This window comes from Equus asinus, chromosome 17, assembly GCF_041296235.1.
Source record: "Equus asinus isolate D_3611 breed Donkey chromosome 17, EquAss-T2T_v2, whole genome shotgun sequence".
Taxonomy (NCBI): domain Eukaryota; kingdom Metazoa; phylum Chordata; class Mammalia; order Perissodactyla; family Equidae; genus Equus; species Equus asinus.
Window position 1 is genome coordinate 12,060,496 of NC_091806.1, and position 16,103 is coordinate 12,076,598.

The 16,103-nt window shown below is 41.5% G+C and overlaps 1 protein-coding gene across 4 annotated transcripts in view; it reads left to right on the forward strand.

Annotated features, from left to right (window-relative positions):
* DDB2 (damage specific DNA binding protein 2) overlaps positions 1–16,103 on the forward strand; it is a 37,400-nt gene that overhangs the window by 13,971 nt on the left and 7,326 nt on the right. For 3 of the 4 annotated variants that reach the window (XM_014861314.3, XM_070487639.1, XM_070487641.1), the window contains exons 2-3: positions 825–961; positions 1,340–1,531. The exons of the other annotated variant lie outside the window; for it this stretch is intronic. In XM_014861314.3, the coding sequence (XP_014716800.1) occupies positions 825–961; positions 1,340–1,531 (329 nt within the window). The remainder of the gene's footprint in view (positions 1–824; positions 962–1,339; positions 1,532–16,103) is intronic. 4 annotated transcript variants of the gene reach the window in all.

Genomic DNA, 16,103 nt, shown 5'->3' on the forward strand with positions numbered 1-16,103 from the left:
CTTGTTAGCTGTATGTCGTTGGTTTCAGCTGTGGGAGCCCTCAATTTCCTTCCTTCCTTCCTTCGAAAACTCCGTCTCTGGGATTTGTCCGGGCTTGAACCTGGGGCTGTAAGGAGGGTGAGGAACTCAAAAGACCGGAGCAGGGGGTCGTTGATGAAGTGGGTTTTTGTCCATGAGAAGGAAGACTTGGTTGTCAAGAGGCTGGATTCATAGAGCAGACCCTCAAATACATGTTGGTAATCCAGACTTGCTTTATTCCTATTCTAGGTGCATCTGCCTCCCCCAAAAGTAGCTTGGTTAATTGAGGCGTGCCAGGTCCTGTGGTTCCTGCTGGTTTTCAGGAGAACAGATTGGACTTGGGGCCACCAACCAGTCACCTCTACATTTTTTTAATATAGGATTTAAAGACACTGCTTTTTCCAAACAGTCACTTCTACTGTGCTGTCCTAAAAATCTTTTTATTGTGCATTTTATGTGATTTTAAAATTGTCACCCAACCCGATCATGAGTTTTCCAGCCCAAACTGGGAAGAGTTCTGTAGTCTACTTTGTGTGTTTCTTTGACTCATTTCTCAGGAACCCTGCAAGATCGTATTTAATTTCACTTCAAAATGAGTATTTCGGGGAGTGTTTTTGGGAAGAGGCTGCATCCCCACTGACTGTTTTTTTCTCGTGCTGGGTGAGACTGAGCCGGCCATGGAAAGGGAGGTGATGAGAGAGGTGGGCTATGTTGAATGAAGCAACAGGCTTGCTTTCTGGGATTTCAGCAGAAAAACCTTTCTTGAGTGAGATTGGAGAGGAAAATGTGTTTGTTCTGCTTGGCAGGTTCCAGCAGAAGACTTGACTCAGGCTGCCTTTGGGCGGAGTTGGCTAGCCTGCAGGTCCCGCCACTGTGCAGCAGCATCATCAGGGCCCTGCACCAGCAGAAGCTGGGCAAAGCTTCCTGGTCATCCCTACAGCAGGTGAGGCGTTTCCTGGCTGAAGTCCGCAAGGGTTTGCCTGGTGCCTTTTACTATTGGATGCTCCAGAATTGGATGCTAGGTTGGTTCGGTCGGTTGTCAGAGTGGTCAGATCACCCCCACCTTGGTGACTGGCCTCCTGGCCACTTGGCCAGGTAGAAGTCCTGTGCTGTAAAGGTCCCAGCTGGAATGTACTCTCCTCCTTCCGTTCCAAGATTAGTGCATGTACTTTGTAAATATTTTCATGCACAGAACCAGGCAGTTAGTTTTCCTTTGGTGGGAGGACTTGGCCCGAGGGCTCCTCTACGCAGGAGGCGGAGATTGGCAGTTTACCCAGGACTTGGATTCTAATTCATCTTAATTCTCTTCTCTCTGTGTCAGGGTCTCCAGCAGTCCTTTTTGCGCTCTCTGGCTTCTTACCGGATATTCCAAAAGGCTGCCCCCTTTGACAGGAGGGCCACATCCTTGGCGTGGCACCCAGCTCACCCCAGCACCCTGGCTGTGGGTTCCAAAGGGGGAGATATCATGCTCTGGAACTTTGGCGTAAAGGACAAACCCACCTTCCTTAAAGGGGTGAGCAGTTCCCTGTGCCAGACGATCGTGCTGCGGAAGGGTTTGTTGAAGGAATGAAAAGCCATCCAGTAACAAAGAGAGGATTAGGATCGAAAGTAACCGTGGGTATTTTCAAACAAGTAAATGGTTAGGAGACTCAAATTTTTATTGAATGCCTGCCCTTAATACATTAGAAAGTGTAAAACATTGATCATCCTCCAGTAAGTCACCACGTGGAATAGAATCTAAGCCCCTTCTTACGTCCTTGACCTTGATCCTTGTGCCACTGTCTTTCCTCACTTCCTATGCTTTAGCCATACTAGCTATTTCTGTTCCTGAAACTGAGTCTTTGCACTTGCTGTTCCCTTTGGATTGCTCTGTCTTTTCTCATGGCTGGCTCCCTCTTACCAGTCATGTCTGAGCTCAAGAGACTTCTTCCAAAAGATTTTCACTGATCACTCTGCCTACAGTAGCCCCCACCCCACCCAGTCAGTCTCTATCTCATTACCTGCTTCTCTTCCCTTGCAATGTTTATCAATATCTAGAATGTTTTACTTATTTGTATATCTTTGTCCACTGGAAAGTAAGCTCTGTGATGGTAGGGACTTTGGCTTTCTGGTTCACCACTGTACCTCTACTGCCTAGAACAATGGCCTGGAGTAGCTGCTTTCTATTTGCTGAATGAATGAGGGGCTTGAAGTGTTACTGGGTAGATGGGATGTATACATACGAGATAACTAGCAGTACAGTTGTGAAATGCTACAGAACGCAAGAGAAGGAAGAACGTCTTGCGAATTCGAGTTGATAGAGAAGGCTTCATGGATGAGTGAGGAGTGAGGGAGAACACTATTTAGACAAGTGGAAAGAAAAGGGGAAAAGGAGAGTGTGTTTGGGGCAAGGTTTGGCATAGAGCTTTTTAGGGCTGGTCTTAATTGTGCTAGTGTTTATCATCAGTTCCTGAGGGGTGAGGGTGTTGACTCCTTCACCAAGGAGAAGACCCTTAGCTTGCCCAGCCGGGGGCTGATCTTGGAGGGCTGTGCAGTCACGCTTCACTTAATGACGGGGATGCATTCTGAGAAATGCATCGTTAGGCGATTTCGTCATTGTGCAAACATCATGGAGTGTACTTATACAAACCTAGGTGGTATAGCCTACTACACGCCTAGGATACGTGGTGCTAATCTTATGGGACCACCGTCATATACGTAGTCCGTCACTGACCGAAATGTCGTTATGTGGCGCATGACTCTACTGTGAAAAGTGATGCTCTGGGTTTAGAGCCACAAACTCGCCTGCCAAAAGAAGCCAAACAGATAAAAGAAAAGAATCATGTAGGGGGTGGGGTCGGTGGTAAACTGGAGAGGATTGATATGCAGGAATCTAGGTCCTGTGGTATGAGATCTGATTCTTTTCAAGTGAAGCCTGAAATCCTGAATTTTTACATGAAATCTTCTGATTTTTTAAAATTGTGATGAAATACACATAACAAAATTTACCATCTTAACCATTTTTAAGTGTATAGTTCAGTGGCATTACATACATTCACTTTCTTGTGTAACCAATCTCCAGAACTTTCTCATCTTGCAAAAGTGAAACTCTTTACCCATTAAATACTAACTCCCAGTTTCTTCCCCAACTCAGCCCCTGGCAGCCATTCTTTTATTTTTTTCATTTTTTATTGCGGTAACATTGGTTTATAACATTGTATCAATTTCAGGTGCACATCATTGTATATTTCAATTTCTGTGTAGGTTGCATCATGTTCACCAGCCAAAGACTGATTACCATCCATCATCACACATGTGCTTAATCACCCCTTTTGCCCTCTTCCCTCCCCTTTTCTCCTCTGGTAACCACCAATCCAGTCTCTGTCTCTATGTGTTTATTTGTTGTTTTTATCTTCTACTTATGCGTGAGATCATATGGTATTTGACTTTCTCCCTCTGCCTTACTTTGCTTGGCATAATACCCTTAAGGTCTGTGCAGGCTGTCACAAGTTGGCCAGATTTCACTGTTTCTTATGGCTGAGTAGTATTCCATCGTGTATATATACCACGTCTTCTTTATCCGTTCATCCCTTGATGGGCACCTAGGTTGCTTCCAAGTCTTGGCTATTGTGAATAATGCCCTGGCAGCCATTGTACTTTCTGTCTCTCTGATTTTGACTACTCTAGGTATCTAAGTGGAATTGTACAGTATTTGTTCTTTTGTGACTGGCTTATTTCACTTAGCATAATGTCCTCAAGGTTTATCCATGTTGTAGCATGTGTCAGAATTTCCTTCCTTTTCAAGGCTGAATAATATTCCACTGTATGTGTATACCACATTTTGCTTATCCATTCCTCTGTTGTTGGACACTTGGGTTGCTTCCACCTTTTGGCTATTGGGAATAATGCTCATATTAACACAGGTATATATCTCTTTGAGTCCCTGCTTTCAGTTCTTTTGGGTATATACCCAGAAGTGGAATTACTGGGTCATATGGTAGCTATTTTTAATATTTTGAGGAACCACCATACTGTTTTCCCGTGGAGGCTGCACCATTTTACAACAGCGCACAAGGATGTCAATTTAAAATATCTTGATTTGTAATGTTGGGAACGAAATAAGATTAAGCATGCTCTGCAGCTAAACAAAACATCTGTACGCTGGATTCCGCTTCAGCTCACTGTCCGTCTCTGCTTTAGAGGTAGAAGAGGCCAAGGGTGTTCCCAGGATGAGTTCTCTTAAGTGGAGAATTTGGAGAGCAGCCCATCAGAAAAGGCCAGTTCAGACAGGCTCGGAGATTAGGACTCAAGATATGAGATGAGTGTTCAAGAAAACAAGTGCCTGGAACCAGAAGAAAGGCAGCCAGCGGAGTGCTGTGGCCAGAGCTCGGTGGGCTTCGTGCCCAGCTGGTGAGACAGGCGACCGCCAGGAGGAGCAGCTTTACATTGAAATCTATCCAGAGCTCAGGCAGGAGATTTGTTTTTTCTAGCAATCTAGGAGGAGATAGTAATAGAGAGATTTAAGAAGTAGCCTACGGGTGTCCTAGGGGAAGAGCCCCCTGACCAAAAGGACAGCTGCTTTGAACTTGTGCCTGGGGAGGCTGCTTTTGGTTTCCATTGCCCTTTATTATAACATGCATTGGAGTAAAGTTTCTTTCTTTTTTCTTTTTTGCTGAGGAAGACTGGCCCTGAGCTAACATCCATGCCCATCTTCCTCTACTTTATATGTGGGACGCCTACCACAGCATGGCTTGCCAAGCAGTGCCATGTCCGCACCCGGGATCCGAACTGGCGAACTCTGGGCCGCCGAGAAGCGGAATGTGCAAACTTAACCTGGCGCCACTGGGCCAGCCCCTGGAGTGAAGTTTCTCACCCCGTTGTGGAGATCGTTCTGGGCAGTTGAACTTTGTGACTGGCAGGAAGCTAGCTTGGAGCAGAAGGAGGGTGAGGTGGTCTGGAGCACTGTCTGTTTTTTACTCCCAGATACTGACAGCCAAGGTTGATTTGAGACCGGTGACGAGGGGAGCAGCAGTGCCTCGTTTTGTCACTTCTTGAGTCATCTGACCTTGGCTCTGATCTTTACATCTTTCAGGCTCTTGGCGAGGGAACATGTATTACATTTTCAAAATGAAGATACCTTTATTTTATTCTCATTATAAAAATGATCTGTGCTTATCATAAGAAACTTAAACAATACAGAGAAAAGTGTAAAGAGCAGAGTAGATGTTACCTGAAGTCCCATTTGGGGCATCTTTCTGTGTGTGTTTACACTGTTACATACACCTGTGCTTCTACTTGAATTATTATGTAAATAGACTATCCTAGAATCTGTTGCGTTTTACTAATCATATCAGATATTCTTTTTTTTTTTTTTTAAAGATTGGCACCTGCGCTAACAACCGTTGCCAATCATAACTTTTTTTTTCTGGCTTTTTCTCCCCAAATCCCCCTAGCACATAGTTGTACATTTTAGTTGTGGGTCCTTCTAGTTGTGGCATGTGGGACGCCGCCTCAGCATGGCCTGATGAGTGGTGCCATGTCTGTGCTTAGGATCCGAACCGGTGAAACCCTGGGCCGCTGAAGCAGAGCGCTCAAATTTAACCACTCGGCCACGGGGCCAGCCCCTATATCAGATATTCTAGTTTACTCATATCGTACTGAGTGATGACCACTTAAAAACATCCTGTAATTTCCTTTTTTTGTAGTGCCTTTGGTTTTGGTATCAGGGTAATGAAGACCTCATAAAAAGTGTCTGGAAATGTTCCCTCCTCTTGTATTTTCTGGGATAATTTGTGTAGCATTAGGGCTATTTCTGCCTTAAATTTTTCATAGGATTCACCCCATCTGGGCCTGGAGTTTTCTTTTTTGGAAGGTTCTTAACTATATATTCAATTTCTTTAATAGATATAGGGCAGTTTAGGTTATGTATTTCTTCTTTAATGAGCTTGGTAGTTTGTCTTTCAAGTAATTTGTCCATTTTACCTAAATTATTGAATTTAGTGGCATAAAGCTGTTCATAGTATTCCCTTAGCCTCCTTTAAATGTCTGTAGGATCTGTAGTGATGTCGAGGATCCCGCCCCAAAGGGCTACTCCCCAGGACCACGACAGGCCCAGGCGGAGCCGCGGGAAGATCTGGCTTCCCTGCGCAACAGCCCCGTAAAAGACGGACCTGGGGCCTTCCTCCCGCGCCCGTGGGGTGGAGTGGCCCTGTGACGCTCATGTTTGCAAGTTGGATGGTGGCAATGTGTGTCTTCTCTTTTTTTTGGTTCCTGATCAGTCTTGCTAGAGGTTTATCAAATTTAATGATATTTTCAAAGAACCAGCTTTTAGTTTCATTGATTTTCTCTATTTTTTTTTCTGTTTTCTTTTTCATTGATTTTTCTTCTTTTGTTTTCTTTCCTATGCTTACTTTGGATTTAATTTGCTCTTTTTCTTGTTTCTTAAGATGGAAATTTAGAATGTTTATTTGAGACCTTTTTTCTTATATAACCATTCAATGCTATAAATTTCTCTCCAAGTGTTTCTTTAACTGTATCACATAGATTTTGTTGTGTTTTTGTTTTCGTTCAGTTCAAATTATTTTCCAAATTCCTTATCATTTCTTCTGTGACCAGTGGGTTATTCTGAAGTATATTGTTTCATTTCCAAATATTTGGGGATTGTTGAGATATCTCTGTATTGTTGATTTCTAGTTCAATTCTGTTATGAACAGGAAACATCCAGTCCTTTTCCATTTTAAGCTTGTTTTATGGCCGAGCATATGGACTGTCTTAGTGAACATCCCACGTGTGTTTGAAAAGAATGTGTATTCTGCTGTTTTGGGATGGATTATTCTCTAAATGTCAATTAGGTGAAGCTGATTGATAGTGTTATTCAAATGTCCTGTGTCCTTATTGATTTTCTGTCTTTTATCACTTATTGAGAGAGGAATATTGGAATCTCCAACTACAAAATTGTGGATCTGCCTATTTTCCTTTAGTTTTTTGCTTAAAGCATTCAGAAACTCTGTAGTAGGTTCTTACACATTTAGAATTATGTCCTTTTGATGATCTGACCCCTTTGTCATTGTGAGGTATCTCCCTTTATCCCTGGTAATATTTCTTTTTCTGAAGTCTTTGTTTGATATCTAGCTGTCTTATGATTAGTGTTTGTATGGTATATCTTTTTCCATCCTTTTATGTTAACCTATTTGTGTATTTGTATATAAAATGGGTTTCCTGTAGACAGCATTTTTAAAAAAAATCCAACCTTATAATCTATGCCTTATGCCTTTTTTTTTAAAAGATTTTATTTTTCCTTTTTCTCTCAAAGCTCCCCCGTACATAGTTGTGTATTTCTAGTTGTGGGTCCTTCTAGTCGTGGCATGTGGGATGCCACCTCAGCATGGCCTGATGAGCGGTGCCGTGTCCGCACCCAGGATCCGAACTGGCGAAACCCTGGGCTGTTGCAGCGGAGCGTGCAAACTTAACCACTCGGCCACAGGGCCGGCCCCTAATGTATGCCTTTTAATTGGAGCATTTGGACATTTACATTTAATATGATTATAAATACGATTGAGTTTAAATCTTTTATCATCTTGCTATTTCTATTTGTCCCATCTCTTTGTCCCATTTTCCTTTTTTTCTTGCCTTCTTTTTGGTTGCATACTTATTCTGATTCCATTTTATCTCCACTATTGGATTATTAGTTATACTTTTCTTCCTTTTTCTCTCTTTTAGTGTTTTCTCTTGGGTTTGCGATATATGTCTTTAACTCATCAGAGTGTCCCTTCAAATATACCACTTCCTTGTAAGTGGTATTGTAGGAATCTTCCAACTCTATATTTCCTTTCATTTTCTTCCCTCTCTCCTTTCCTATGTTTTACTTCTACACATATTATAAACCCCACAATACATTAATATTTTTGCTTTATGTGGTCAATTATCTTTGTTTTCTGTTAAATCTTTATTGAGATATAATTGATAAATGACAAACTGCACGTTTAAAGTGTACAATTTGATGAGTTTTGACATATGTATACAACTGTGAAACCATCACCACAATTCAAATAATGAATATATTCATCACCCCAAAGTTTCCTCATGCCCCTTAATAGTCCATCCCTTTCTACCCTCTGTCCTGTACCCTGAGACCTCTTGATCTACCTTCTGTCCCTACTGATTAATTTGCGTTCTCTAGCTTTTGTATATATGGGGCGATACAATAAATACTCTTTTTTTTCCCCTGGCTTTTACTCAGTGTAATTATTTGAGACTCATCTACGTTTTTGTGTGTATCAATAGTTTGTTTTTCTTTGCGTAGTGTTCCAGTATATCAGTATACCACAATTTATTTATCTGTTCACCCGCTGAAGGACATTTGGATTTTTTCCGGTTATTTTTGGCTATTGCAAATAAGGCTCCTATGAACATTGATGTACAAGTCTTTGAGTGGATGTATGTTTTCATCTTTCTTGAGTAAACACCTAGTTGTGGATGGCTAGGATGTAGAGTGTGTGTCTTTTAAAGATATTTTTTAAAGAGAAAAACATACTTTAGTATTTACCCACATATTTGCCATTTCCAGTGCTTTTCATTCCTTTGTATAATCTGGATTTCCTTTTGGTAACATTTTCCTTCTGCCTGAAGAAATTTCTTTGACCATTCTTATAATATAGGTTGGTTGGTGATGCATTTCCTTTTGTATTTTGAAAAAGTCTTTATTTTGCCTTTTTTCGGAAAGATGATTTAGCTGGGTGTAGAATTCTAGGTTCACAGTTTTTTTTTTCCTTTTAGTACTTTATTTTTTTTATTAGTTTTTCTTTTTTTTGAGGAAGATTAGCCCTGAGCTAACGTCTGCTGCCAATCTTCCTCTTTTTGCTGAGGAAGACTGGCCCTGAGCTAACATCCATGCCCATCTTCCTCTACTTTATTCATGGGACACCTGCCACAGCATGGCTTGCCAAGTGGTGCCATGTCCGCACCCGGGATCTGAACTGGTGAACCCCGGGCTGCCAAAGCAGAACGTGCAAACTTAACCCCTGCACCACTGGGCCGGCCCCCACTTTTAGTACTTTAAAGATGATTTCTGATGCAAAGTCTGCTGTCATTCTTATGTTCCTCTTTATGTGATTTTTCTTTTTTTCATCTGGCTACTTTTAAAAATGATTATGATTTGCTTGGTGTGTTTTTTCTATGTGTTTCTTCTGCTTTGGGTTCATTGAGCATCTTGGGTCTTTCGGTTCATAGTTGTCGTCAAATTTGGAAACGTTTTGGCCATTATTCAGGACTGCAGGTAGTCCTCCCCATCCCCTTGTTTTCTGGGACTCCAATTACATATATGTTAGGCTACTGAGTATTAGCCTATAGGTCACTGAAGTGCTGTTCTTTTTTTTTTTTGAGGAAGATTAGCACTGAGCTAACTGCTGCCAATCCTCCTCTTTTTGCTGAAGAAGGCTGGCCCAGAGCTAACATCTGTGCCCATCTTCCTCCACTTTATATGCGGAATGCCTACCACAGCATGGTGTGCCAAGTGGTGCCATGTCCGCACCCGGGATCCGAACCAGCGAACCCCAGGCTGCCAGAAGTGGAGTGTGCGCACTTGACTGCTGCGCCACTGGTCCGGCCCTGTGCTGTTCATTTTTTTTTAATCTTTTCCCCACTCTCTCTCTTTCATTTTGCATAGCTTCTATTCCTGTGTCTCAAGTATATTGATCTTTACTCCTGTAATGTCTAATCTGCTGTTAATCCCATCCAATGTATTTTTCATTTCAGATACTGTATATCATCTCTAGAAATTTAATTTGGGTCTTTTTTTAATATCTTCCATTTCTCTCTTCATGTTCATTATCTTCTCCACTTTCTTAAACATGGAGAGTATGTTCATAATAGTCATTTTAATGTCTTTGCTAATTCTATCATGTGTCACTTCTGAGTCTGTTTCTATTGATTGATGTTTTTTCTGATTATCAATCATATTTTCTACTTCTTTGCATGCCTGGTAATTTCTCGTTGGATGCCAGACATTGTGAATTTTACATTGTTGGATGTTGGATTTTGTATTCTTCTAAATATTGTTGGCTTTGTTCTGGGATGCAGTTAAGTTACTTGTAATCAGTTTGATAACTCCAAGGCTTGCTTTTAAGCTTTGTTCATAGAGTTAGTGTATTAGTGTCCTGTTGCCTCTACAACAAATTACCAGAGACTTAGTGTCTTAAAGCAGCGCCATTTTATTCTCTTACAGTTCTGGAGGTCCGAAGGCTGAAATCATTTTCATTGGACTCTGGTCATGGGGTTGGCAGGGCTGGTTCCTTCTGGAGGTTCTGAGGGGAGAATCCGTTTCCCTGCTTTTTTCAGCTTCTTGTGGCCACCTGAATTCCTTGGCTGTGGCTCCTTCTTCCATCTTCAAGGTGCGCCTCTCCAATTTCTGCTTCCCTCATCACATCACCTTCTCTTCTGACTCTTGATACGTCCTGTATTCCTCTTATAAGGACCATTTTGTTTGTATCAGACCCACTCAGATAATCCAGGATAGTCTCTCCATCTCAAGATCTTAATTGAACCATATATGCAAAGTCCCTCTTGTTGTCTAGGGGAATGTTCACAGGTTCCATGGATAAGGCATGGCTATCTTGGGGGACCGTTGTTTAGTCTACCACAGTTAGCGTAGGTCCAAGGCAGCCTGTTGTCTAGCTGTAAATTGGTCTTACCCTGAGGCAATACCCTTCTGAGGACTCTATGCGATGATCTGTGTGTTAAGAATCTTCTCATTCTGGCTGGGGAGATTACAGACTGTTCTGAGGACTTCTCCTTCTCATTTCTGGTATTTCTCTCCCCAGCCTTGGGGCGTTTCCTCGTACACATTTACACATTAATACTTACCCAAAGGCTTGAGGGGAACCCTCTGAAAATCTCCCGAATGCTCTTTCTATGTGTCTCCCTCCTCCCCAGGCTTTTGCCCTGCAAATTCTTGCCATGGGTCTCCTCAACTCAGGAGACTGCTAGGCTGTTGGGTCCCCCCTCCCTGTGCTGCTTCCTGGATACTGTTTCCAGGCAGTAAGCTGGGCAATTGCAGCCTACCTCATTTCTTTCCCTCCTGTCTTGTGCTGCCTGTCGTCCAGTGTCTGAAAACTTAATTCATGTGTTTTGTCCAGTTTCTTAGTTGTTTAAGGCAGAAGGCTGTATCTGATTTCTGATACTCCATCATGGTTGGAAGCAGAAATCCACACTTAGTAATTTTAATAGTTTATCTGAGGATTTAAAATTTTCTCTTACACAATCTACTCATCTACAAATAATGAGAGTTTGATTTCTTCCTTTACCCATACTTCTTTTTTGCCTTATTTCATTGGCAAAGACCTCTAGTACATTGTTGAATCTTGGCTGTAGCAGACATCCTTGTCTTGTTCTTGATCATAGAAGGCTTTTATATTATATCATTAAGTATGATTTCTGCTTTTTTCTTCTCCCCAAAGCCCCAGTACATAGTTGCATATCCTGGTTGTAGGTCCTTCTAGTTCTTCTATGTGGGATGCCGCCCCAGCGTGGCTTGATGAGTGGTGTGTAGGTCCGTGCCCAGGATTCAAACCAGCGAACCCCAGGCCACTGAAGCAGAGCGCATGAACTTAACCGCTACACCACTGGGCCAGCCCCTCTGCTACTTTTTATTGTGGTGAAATATACGTAACTTAAAATTTACCATTTTAACCATTTTTAAGTGTACAGTTCAGTGGTGGTAAGTACATTCATGTTGTCGTGCAACCATCACCACCATCCATCTCCAGAACTTTTTCATCATCCTCAAGTAAAACTCTGTACCCATTACACAAGGACTTCCTGTCACCCCTCCCCCCAGCCCCACTGATCTGCTTTCGATCTGAATTTGACTATTCTATGTATCTCATATAAATGGAATCATGCAATATTTGTCCTTGTGTGTCTGGGTTCTTTCACTTAGTATAATGTTTTCAAGGTCCCTTCATGTTGTAGCCTGTATCAGAACTTCATTCCTTTTTATAGCTGAATAGTATTCCATTGTATGGATACACCACATTTTATTTATCCATTCATCTGTTGATGGAAATTTGGGTTGTTGCTATTGTGAATTCAGCTGCTGTGAATGTTGATGTACAAGTTTTTGCTTGAATACCTGTTTTCAGTTCTTTTGGTTATATACCTAGGAGCTTGTTTGTTTTTAAATATATTTTATCAGATTAAGTAAGTTTCCCTATTTAGTCCTAGTTTGCCAGAAGTTCTTACCATGAATGATAATTGAATTTCATCAAATTCTTTTTTGTATCTATTGAGGTCGGCATTTGACTTTTCCCCTTTATTCTGTGGTAAACTACACTGATGGGTTTTTGTTTGTTTGGTTTGGTTTATTAGTTATATTCCATTTTTTCATTTAAATTTTCTTTTTTTCCCACTTTTTAATCTTTATAATTATATCTCAGGCAAGTGATACTAGTTTTTAAAGAAATTGTGGTAAAAGCACATAACATAAAATTTACCATCTTAACCTTTTTTTTTTTTTTGAGGAAGATCAGCCCTGAGCTAACTACTGCCAATCTTCCTCTTTTTGCTGAGGAAGACTGGCCCTGAGCTAACATCCATGCCCATCTACCTCTACTTTATATGTGGGATGCCTGCCACAGCATGGCTTTTGTCAAGTGGTGCCATGTCCGCACCCAGGATCCGAACCGGCGAACCCTGGGCCACCGAGAAGCGGAACGTGCACACTTAACCGCTGTGGCGCTGGGCCGGCCCCATCTTAACCATTTTTAAGTGTACTGTTCAGTGGTGTTAACTGTATTCACATTGTTGTACAACAGATCTCTAGAACTTTTTCATCTTGTAAAACTGAAACTGTGTGTCCATTGAATAACAATTCCCCATTTCCCCCTCCCCCAGCCCTTGGCAACCACAGTTCTACTTTCCATTTCTAAGTTTGAACTACTGTAGATACTTAACTACTTTAAGTTTTGATGGTCTTATGGTGGTTGTGTAGGGGGATGTTCTTTGTAGGAAACACACAGTAAAGCATTTGAGGGTAACGGAACATCATGTTGGCGGTTTATTATCAAATGGTTCCAGGAGAACAGTGCTTTGTTCTATTCTTGCAACTTGTCTATGAGTTTGAGATAGTTTGGAAACCAATTTTTTTAAAACATTGATATTATTTCTTCCTTAAATATTTAGTATATTCACCAGTGAAGCCCTCAGGATCTGGAATTTATTTTGCAGGAAAGTTTTCATCTGTGAATTCAGTCTCTTATAGAAGTCAGACTATTCAGATTTTCTCTTTCATCTTACATCGGTTTGGCAAGTTTGTATTTTTCTGGGAATTTGCCTGTTTCATCTAAATTTTCAAATTTATTGACATAAGATTTTATGATATCCTCTCATTATCTTTTAAAATGTCGAAGATTTATATTGATGTCCCTTTTTTCCATCCATTAGTGGGTATTTGTGCCTTCACATTTGTTCAGTCTGTCCCACCAGGGATTTACCGATTTTATGAGTCTTTTCATGGAACCAACTTTTGGCTTTGTTGATTCTTCTCACAGTTTATGTGTTTTCTTTTCATTAATTTCTTTTTTTTTTGGGGGGTGGGGGAGGAAGATTAGCCCTGAGCTAACTGCTGCTGCCAATCCTCCTCCTTTTCCTGAGGAAGACTGGCCCTGAGCTAAGATCCGTGCCCATCTTCCTCTACTTTATATGTGGGATGCCTACCACAGCATGGCTTGACAAGCGGTGCCATGTCCACACCCGGGATCCGAACCGGCCGACCCCAGGCTGCCAAAGCGAAATGAGCACACTTAACCGCTGCGCCACCCGGCCGGCCCCATCGTTAATTTCTGTTCTTCATTTTTTCTTCTACTTTCTTTGGCTTTAGTTTCCTGTTTTACAACTTCTTGAGATGGATGTTTGTCACTGATTTTAGCCTTTCTTCTTTGATTATGAATAATGCTGCTATGAGCATTTGTATACAAGTTTTTACATGAACGTAAATATTCATTTCTCTTGGATATATATGGAGAAGTGGAATTGCTGGGTCGTATAGTAACTTTATGTTTAATTGAGCAACTGGCCAACTGCTTTCCAAAGCGCTTGCACCTTTTACATTCCCGCCGGCAACGTAGGAGGGCTTCACTCTGTCTGCATCTTTACCAACACTTACGGGGTTTTTTCCAGCTTTATTGAGGTATAATTGACAAAAATTGTACATATTTAAGGTGTGTAACATGATGTTTTGATACACGTATATATTGCAAAATGATTACCATAATCAAGCTAATTAACACCCATCTCGTCACCTTTTGTGTGTGGGTGCTGAAAACATGGAAGATCTACTCTCTTAGCAAATTTCAAATATGCAACACAGTGTTATTAACTGTAGTCACCATGCCCAACATTAGATCTCCAGAACTTATTCATTCTCCATAATGGAAACTTTGTATCCTTTGACCAACATCTCCCAATACCCCCAGCCCCCACCCCTTGGCAACCACCATTCTGCTCTCTGCTTTTATGAGTTTGACTTTTTTTAGATTCCAGATATAAGTGAGAGCATGCACTATTTGTCTTTCTGTGTCTGGCTTATTTTACTTAGCATAATATCCTCCAGGTTCATCCATCTTGTTGCAAATGACAGGATTTCCTTGTTTTTGAAGGCTAAATAATATTCCATTGTATATATATGCCACGTTTTCTTTATTCGTTCATCAGTTGACAGACACTTGGCTTGTTTGCATATCTTGGCTGTTGTGAATAAGTCTGCAATGAACATGAGAGTGCAGCTATCTCTTTGAGATACTGATTTCATTTCTTTTGGCTATGTACGTAGAAGTGGGATGACTGGATCATATGATAGTTCTATTTTAAATTTTTGGAGGAACCTCCATGCTGTTTTCCCTAATGGCTGTACCAGTTTACATTCCCACCAACACAAAGGGTTCCTCTTTCTTCACATTCCTGCCAACACTTATCTTTTGTCATTTTGATAATAGCCATTCTAACAGGTGTGAGTGATACCTCATTGTGGTTTTGATTTGCATTTCCCTGATGATTATCCCTGATGTTGAGCAGCCTTTCATATACCTGTTGGCCATCTGTCTGTCTTCTTTGGAGAAATGTCTATTCAGGCCCTCTGCCCATTTTTTTAATTGGGTTATTTGTTTTGTTGTTGTTGAGTTTTAGGAGTTCTTTATATACTCTGGATATTACCCTGTTATCAGATATATAGTTTGCAAATATTTTTCTCCATTCTATAGGTTGTCTTGCCAACACTTGATACTGTCCATCTTTTTTTTTTTTTTCCTCTTAAGATTGGCACCTGAGCTAACAACTGTGGCCAATCTTTTTTTTTTCAATCTGCTTTTTCTCCCCAAATCCCCCCGGTACATAGTTGTATATCTTAGTTGCAGGTCCTTCTGGTTGTGGCATGTGGGATGCTGCCTGAATGTGGCCTGACAAGCAGTGCCATATCCACGCCCAGGATCTGAACCAGTGAAACCCTGGGCCGCCACAGCAGAGCGCGCGAACTTAACCACTCGGCCACGGGGCCGGCCCTCCATCTTCTTGATTACAGCCATCCTAGTGGGTGTGAAACAGTGACTTCTTGTGGTTTTGATTTGCATTTCCTTAATGACTAATGGTGTTGAGCATCTTTTCATGTCCTACTGGCCATTTGTGTATCTTTTTTTTGGAGAAATGTCTATGTAAATCCTTCGTCCATTTTTTAATTATGTCTGTTTTTTTGTGTGAGGAAGATTGGCAACAGATGTTAGCGCAGGGCCAATCGCTAGCCCTGCGCTAACATCTGTTGCCAATCTTCCTCTTTTTGCTTGAGAAAGATTGTTGCTGAGCTAACATCTGTGCCAGTCTTCCTCTACTCTGCATGTGGGATGCCACCACAGCATGGCTTGACGAGTGGTGTGTAGATCAACGTGCGGGGACCGAACCCATGAACCCTGGGCTGCTGAAGTGGAGCATGCGAACCTAACCACTCTACCATCAGATTGGCCACCTAATTAGGTCTATTTTTTCTTTTTTTTAAAGATTTTATTTTTCCTTTTTCTCCCCAAAGCCCACTGGTACATAGCTATATACTCTAGTTGTGGGTCCTT